General features: G+C 31.0%; 1 protein-coding gene across 1 annotated transcript; it reads right to left on the bottom strand.

Annotated features, from left to right (window-relative positions):
- Positions 1-262: 262 nt before the first annotated feature.
- Positions 263-5,268, bottom strand: LOC136203477 (very-long-chain aldehyde decarbonylase CER3). Its single transcript, XM_065994636.1, has 11 exons — positions 5,026-5,268; positions 4,720-4,940; positions 4,402-4,637; positions 3,981-4,200; positions 3,492-3,622; positions 2,737-2,993; positions 2,492-2,599; positions 1,300-1,509; positions 999-1,109; positions 739-912; positions 263-657 (listed from the first exon to the last, which is right to left on the bottom strand). Exons 1-11 carry the CDS (start codon positions 5,131-5,133, stop codon positions 493-495), a joined length of 1,941 nt encoding a protein of 646 aa, XP_065850708.1. The 5' UTR covers positions 5,134-5,268; the 3' UTR covers positions 263-492.
- Between the last annotated feature and the right edge of the window lie 2,195 nt (positions 5,269-7,463).

Here is a 7,463-nt window from a genome sequence, read left to right as displayed (position 1 = left end):
TAAATTATAGTATTAATTATTTTTTATATATAATAAAGTATGATTTTATATTTTAATTTAAAATTCTAATAAATACTAAACTTTAAACAATATATTTTACATCTCTAATTTTTAAACTATAATCCTTAAAATGTAATAAAAATAATAATTTTATTAGTTTGATATAATTCAAAAAAATATGACATTATATAATTGTATAATTGTATATAGTATGTAAATTTTCGGAATTTATTGGGATGAAACCGTAGCAACAAAAGTAAAATGGGTGAATATTTCGTTCATTTAATTATGTATATAAATGAAATCAAGAAGTACATACATATGATAACCATGTTGAATTGCAACTTAATAATTAAATATAACCATTACTTTCCCTTTTTTTTTTTTTTGCTTTTAATCTTTCTGTTGCAAGTTTCCCCTAAAAATACAAAAGAACAAAAAGACAGGGTGGTGGTGTTTTTGTTATATGAGTAAATAAAATATTGATCACAGTCACTTAGATGAAACAGGTTTTAATCCATGCTTCAATGCTGCATTCCACACCAGATCAATTCTCTCCACATCTATTGCTCCAACTTCATGATGTTTATATCCTTCCAGCAGGTGCACCACTCCTCCTGCGTGGCATGCATGAACTACCCCTCTTTCCATTGTATACTGCCAAAACATTTAATTTATTAATTACAAAATGAAAACACAATATTTGAAAATTCAAAATATTAATTATATTATATTTACCTCACAACTACCAAGTCCTTGAACATCATCAGGCAATCTCATGGCAGCAAGATCACCATAAGTGCAGTCTCTTCTAAATGGCAATACAGGTGGTACTACAAATTGATGAAAATGTGCTCCTTTTGGTGCCCATCTTTGCTCTCTTGGTGTTATCCACTTCCCAACTACCCATGTCTGGTCACATCATTATCATTTTAGTTATATTTATAGTCGCACGATAAAATAATACAATTATGACACGATAATAATTTATATCGTACCTTGCAGTTTCGTGCAGCTTGGTATTTGGTGACTTGAACAAGGTAGTTTTGGTATTCTAACGGAGCTTCCTTCTGAATCTTTTGAAATCTTTCTGTTGATAGAGTCAGCATCTGTATAACCATTCCTTAAACCATCAAAATTAACCTTATATATATATATATATAAAAGAGAAATTCTACTCTAGTCCGGGTTCAGTACTAATCCCTCCACTCAACTGATACCATATCAACAGTTGAATTGACTTGACATCATCTGAGTGGTAGAAATAAATAGTAGTAAAAAAAAGTGGGCGCAACTTACGAGGACTCTGACTCTCTTTTGGCAAAGGTAGAGAGCGATGGCTCTTCCAAGTTTGGAAGTAGCTCCGGTGAGAAAGACTTCATTAACTTGACTAGGATCAATTTCATTAAGAATAACCGCAGCTGTTAATGTATTTCCATGGACCACTCTAACTCTTAGGTCTGGATGCTTGTTCACAAATAGCGTTCCACCTCCATTCAGTGCTTCATTCTGTAAAACAAAAAAATTAGAATTATCGTGGTTTCAAAATCCTGTTTTGATCTCATGAACCTTAATGACTATATAGTATTTGGTTATTTACCGTTAGATCTAAACTTATTAGAAGTTTAAGCTGAAAATTAAGAGCATCCTAAGGTTTAAATTTAATAAGCATATATCTAAATCAAATCCATCTAGTCCTTAAAGTCCATGTAAACAATGGTATTCAGAATCATAGTTTAGTGTTAGACCCCGACTAGCTCTATATAAATTGGATCTCAAAAATATTATATGGCTCATTAAATACGTGACCATGATTATTTGGTTTTGGCTCATCATAGCTGCCATTAACATTTAATTCACATAACTATTACGTGTTTACATAATTTTGTAGTTTGGTATGACTTGTGTTCCACGTTAAGTCACCGGGCTGGCACATGGGGTATATAAAAAAGGACATTAATTAATTAATATCGCCTTCATAATTAATTAAAGCATGCATGAATGGAAAGATTATAACAAGTACACAGATTTTTCTTATAATTTTGTGAGAGAAAAATATGCAAGTTGACTATAGTTCGGCAGAATTGGTTGTGCAGTCAAATCTTATTAATAACATCCACTGTTTATTTTGTTGAAAATTAAATTATATTGCTATTAAATAATAATTTGATGTTGATGCCATACAAAAACAAGTACAACCTTTATTCCATGACTAGTATTTTTCAATAAGAAAATAAATATGTATGGAAGTAGTTAAGTTTATAAAAAAATAAAAATAATAAGATTTTAATATGGTTTTCATTTTTTTGAATAGTACAATAAAATGATGTGAAAATTTAAATGAAAGACGTGTAGGGTGTGGAGTATTAATTATATCTTCAACTACTACCAAGTTGATAATTCAATAGAACTTAAATTTGTTTAGCTATATGTAGCATACTAATTTCAAAATAGTGAAAAAGAACAAATTAAAATAATTGAATAGTCTCACCTTGTTTAATGCAGCAAGGCTAATGACTTTGACACCATCCCTATCCGCCCTAAGAATGGAATCTTCTATATGCTTATTAATCCCCTCTTGAGCAAATGGCAGAAAGTACTGCAAATAAATTAATTTTAAAAATACATATTAAACATCAAAAATCAATTTCAAATTGTTGTATGTCTCAAAGATATATTAAAAATATTTAATAAATTAATTTTTATATTTAAAAAAAATGGATTTTAGAAACGGACCTGAAATCCGAACCTAGGCACAGCCCAGGTAGCATGGAATCTGCCCCTTAGATTGTAGAAGGAAATGAGGAAAGGCTTAGCCCTAGCCCACATGACGAGCATAACCAAAAAAGCCCCAGGCCACCCGGGCAGCAAAAAAAGCCTGGCTGTGTAGGGAAGTGAGGCAAATGCTCGGTTCACAAATGGTGCATGCATCGACGACAATACATCTACCACATGGGCTAAGAACACGAAATCTGGCACCCTACCTTTCTTCTCTGCATTCAATAATTAATTATATTTAAATTCAACAATAATAACTCATTTGTTCATAAAATTTTAAAAAACTAATTGTATTTTAAAAAATATTAAATAAAAATTGTGTTGGAAATAAAATATTTTTTTAGTATTTAACTATCATATCGGAAAATCAGAAACATATGTACATACACAATACGGGGATTTTCTTTTTTCTTTTTTATCGATTGATTTTTGGGTACGATTATATTATGACCCTTCATTCAACCATTAAATGCACAAAACAAATAGAAAACACAAAAATAAAAAATGTGGGTAGTGAAAAAGGAGAAGGAAATAAATTGCAAGTCATTGTCACAACTCGTTCTATGTACAGAACATGAGTTGTACTTTCAAGATTTTTTTTCCTTCTGTACTTTAAAGACTCAACAATTAAAAAAAAAAACTTTAATCAAGAGTATATATTTTAAAATGCTTGCACAATTTATTTATTTTAATGAAAATTGTATAAAATTTACCTGATGAGTTGGCACTCATTTCCTTGTGTAGTTCCCAGGAATTAGGATTTAGGGTCTTCCATACCGCATCAAATACAGGCATAAATAGGCAGAAATTAGTGCCCATTTCCTTGTGGTGCAAACTGTGATACCTTCATAATTATTTAATTAAAATTAATTAATATTATCATAAAATAATTATAATAATAACAATAAAGCTTTTTTTATTTTGTTTTTGCAATTACTTTTCCAACTACCACCCAACTTAGTCGGGCCAAATACAATTAATTAATTTTAGCGGTTATTAAATTATACAGCTGAAGAACAGTGGGGTCTAATTTGCATATATAGACAAAACCAGTATTTTCCCTCTTTATCCTTTTTTTTATTTTAAATATCTAAAATTATCCACCTCACTCCTCTTTTCATTAAAATTAGACTTTATGATTATTAAAATAGGCATGGAATTAAGAAGTAATTAAATTAATTAAGGGTATTGATTAAACTTACGATGGTGTGTAGATGAAATATTTGAGGAACGGAAGCATTTGGAAGAGGCGATGAGGAATAATTTCAACATTGGAATGGCCTAAACATCTTAGGAAATCGAATACTAAAACATAACCATAAATCATAATTTTAGATTCATAGCCCATCATTAAACTCCCAATTATTGGAATCCCAATTATTGTTGTCAATAATAGATGCTCCAAAAACGTTGCCGTTCCACCTGATTAACATAAATGAAAATTAACTTCTTACATAAGATAATCAAATTCAAGGAAATTTATCAAATCATTAGCACTTAATAATCGCACCCACATAAGCAGCTGTCTATCATTATAATGCAATTTCACTCAAATATTAAAGGTCATGTATCGCACTTTCTACGCACCGTTTTGTGAAAAAAACTAAATTTAACTAAATTTACCTGTATAGGGATGGAGAACAGGAGATGAATGGTGGAGATAATGATAATTTTTGAACATATAATTTCCATGGAAAAATCTGTGCATCCAATAATATAGAGGTTCTGAAATTCCAACATGAAGCAATAAAATAGCAATGAACCCTTTTGAATTCCAGAGAGGAACATTTTCAGTGAATAAAGGGAAGACATAACATGCCAAAGTTGCCATCATAGCTTGAAGAATAACGAAATTATCCCTGCAACCAAACACATCTTCAATCAAAACAGCACAAATTAAAAAAACTTAATTAATTAATTAAACTAATTAATCATAATTACCAGTCCCATTCTTTATCAATCTGCTTGAAATCATAGCCTTGCTGATTAATCCGACGGTTAAAAGTGAGAAAAAGCATGTTAACAAATGAACTCCAGGCACAGTAAATAAGTCCTCTAAGAGCACAAAGGATCAGAATATGAATAAACCATTCATCTTTGATTCTATCTTCTTCCATGAAACTATGAATCGCCTTTCCAATTAGAGGTCCGTAAAGTAGATACTTCATGAAAAACACATGATCACACTAATTAATTATAATCACACTTAATTAAACAGATAATATCAGTTTTATGTAACTTGCTTACCTTATACATCCCAAAGTTCTCCCAAGGCCATGAAGAAAGTGGAGCAACCATTTTCTCCATAAAAACACACTCTAATCCCTGATTAATATAATCTAATTTCTTGAACATAAACAGCAAACAAAAAGTTGAAATTACGAGAGAAAAGGTTGAAGAAAAGAGAGACAAGTGTGACTAAAGCATGAAACTTTATTTTTAAATATCTTTTCTCTGCACGGCTCAAACTCAACTTATAATATGACCCTTGAAATCTACTTATATATAAGAGTAAATATAAATTATTATTTATTTTTATTTGATCTGATGTGTCATTATCTGATATAGTTAGAGTTCGGAGATAGCATAAAATAAAATGAATAATTTAGATATCCAGAATTAGGAGGTGAGCGATAATAAAGAGAGAAAATAAAAAAGGAAAAAGGAAAAATGGGAGAGGACAGGTGTAGGTATGGAAAAATAAATGAGAAATATGTGTGAAAGTGTATGGTTGAGAAAGTGGGAAGATACGGTGATGGAGGGAGTTTACAGTTAGGGTTCGTTCATGACTAATTACTTTCAAGTACCTCCTGGTAGGCCATGACTGTATTTTAAAAATGTCACATTTATTTATTCAATCTCTTAACTAATAAATAAATTAAATATTGTTTTTGCGTGGGAGGTTGCTGATATTTTGGTCCACACTCTTTTATTCAACATGAGTTTTTTTTTTTTTTTTTTTTTTAATTTGATTGTGAATAAAATGATTTTTTTTTTCTAAAAATCATTGAGAAAAATGTTAATTTGATAACTATTAATTTTACGTTCTTTTTTTATAAATGGGAAAAGACTCCCCATGAAATTTACAATATACTAGGAGTACAGATTTGCTGAGTTACTGATATTAGGCAAATATGATGGATTGTATATGTTTGTGTAAGGATAGTTTTCGGGATCAAGAAACGACTAACTGCCAAAACACATGGACCAAAGAAAGAAGTTCTGAAAACGAGTTCATGATCTTGCAGCACTTGAAAGTTGACATATGTCCACAATAGAACAGATTGTCCTTATAGCATAAGATATTTACCTACCATTTAGAAGTTGACACATATCCGTGATAGAAGTTAGGATGTACATTCTAACTGACTGTCGGAATTGCGTCTAGCACCCTGTGTAGATATAGAAAGCAATGTCACGTAGTAAGATACACACAAGTAATGGGAAAACAGACTAACAACAATAATGCGGAATTAACCTTAGTTATTAATCATTTCCCGACTTGAATGAATCTATGAGGAAACTAATTAGTAGAGTATCAACTAAACACAATGAAGTAGCAATGGTAGTAAAATGGATGCCACGCAAACATAATGAACAAGCACAATTTTTACGTGGAAAACCCCCTCAATGCAAGGAGTAAAAACCACGAAGACCGTAGTCCGCTTAAACCTTCCACTATATCAAATAATAATGGGCAATACACAAGTTCATCCCTAGATACCACGAGAGGCTTACACAATCAACGTACAATCAGTGGCGAATCCACGATTTGAGGGAGGGGGGCAAAATTCTACGTAAAAAAAATTTAGACAAAAAATGTAAAATTGTTCAATTTTTTATGACAAAAAATGCAAAATTGTTCAATTTTTGTTGACGAAAAATGCAAAATCGTTCAATTGTCATGCATTATTTTCATGATTTTTTTTATAAAAAACGTAAATTATAATGTTTCCGACTCGTAATCATCCATTTCCGGGATTCTCGGGTTGTTACGCATCAAATATCTCTAACGTTTTGGGTCAGGTGCAATTTTACCCCTAACATCTAAAATGGTGCAATTTTACCCCTAATGTCTGTAGCCAAGAGCAATTTTATCCCTAACGTTGATAAATTGGATCAATTTCAGACACTATTATAAAATAAAGTCATTTTTTTCTTTATTTTACACCAATTGCATATCAATTTTGTAATTTTGCACCAATTTTACCCCTAACGTTGGTAAATTGGATCAATTTCAGACACTATTATAAAATACAGTCATTTTTTTCTTTATTTTGCACTAATTGCATATCAGTTTTGTAATTTTGCACCAATTTTACCCCTAACGTTAATTGGATCAATTTCAGACACTATTATTCATGACCGAGAAGACAGTTTGATGAATTATTTCTCAAATTGACCCAATTTATCAACGTTAAGGGTAAAATGGCTCTTGGCTTCCAACATTAGGGATAAAATTGTACCATTTTAGACGTTAGGGATAAAATTGCTCATGGCCCAAAACATTAGGGGTATTTTTGCACTTTAACCCTTATTTTTGGACTAAATTTTTTTTTCTAATGGGATGAAGGGCGGAAAATGCCCCCTTTGATCCCCCTACATCCGCCCCTGCATATAATATTGGAATTTTCCCTCAAGAAGTATGGAATCAATCACATCACAAAAGAAAAGAAGAACCTCAA

This window comes from Euphorbia lathyris, chromosome 8 (genome assembly GCF_963576675.1).
Source record: "Euphorbia lathyris chromosome 8, ddEupLath1.1, whole genome shotgun sequence".
NCBI lineage: Eukaryota > Viridiplantae > Streptophyta > Magnoliopsida > Malpighiales > Euphorbiaceae > Euphorbia > Euphorbia lathyris.
This window is presented reverse-complemented; position numbering and strand designations above follow the sequence as displayed.

Excerpts from the sequence above, each read along its gene's own strand:
- LOC136203477 (XM_065994636.1), bottom strand. The coding sequence starts at position 5,133 with ATGTTCAAGAAATTAGATTATATTAATCAGGGATTAGAGTGTGTTTTT. Across the intron at positions 2,600-2,736 it reads TGCCTAGGTTCGGATTTCAG|TACTTTCTGCCATTTGCTCA; the intron begins GTCCGTTTCTAA and ends ATTTATTTGCAG. Across the intron at positions 1,110-1,299 it reads AAAAGAGAGTCAGAGTCCTC|ATGCTGACTCTATCAACAGA; the intron begins GTAAGTTGCGCC and ends ATGGTTATACAG.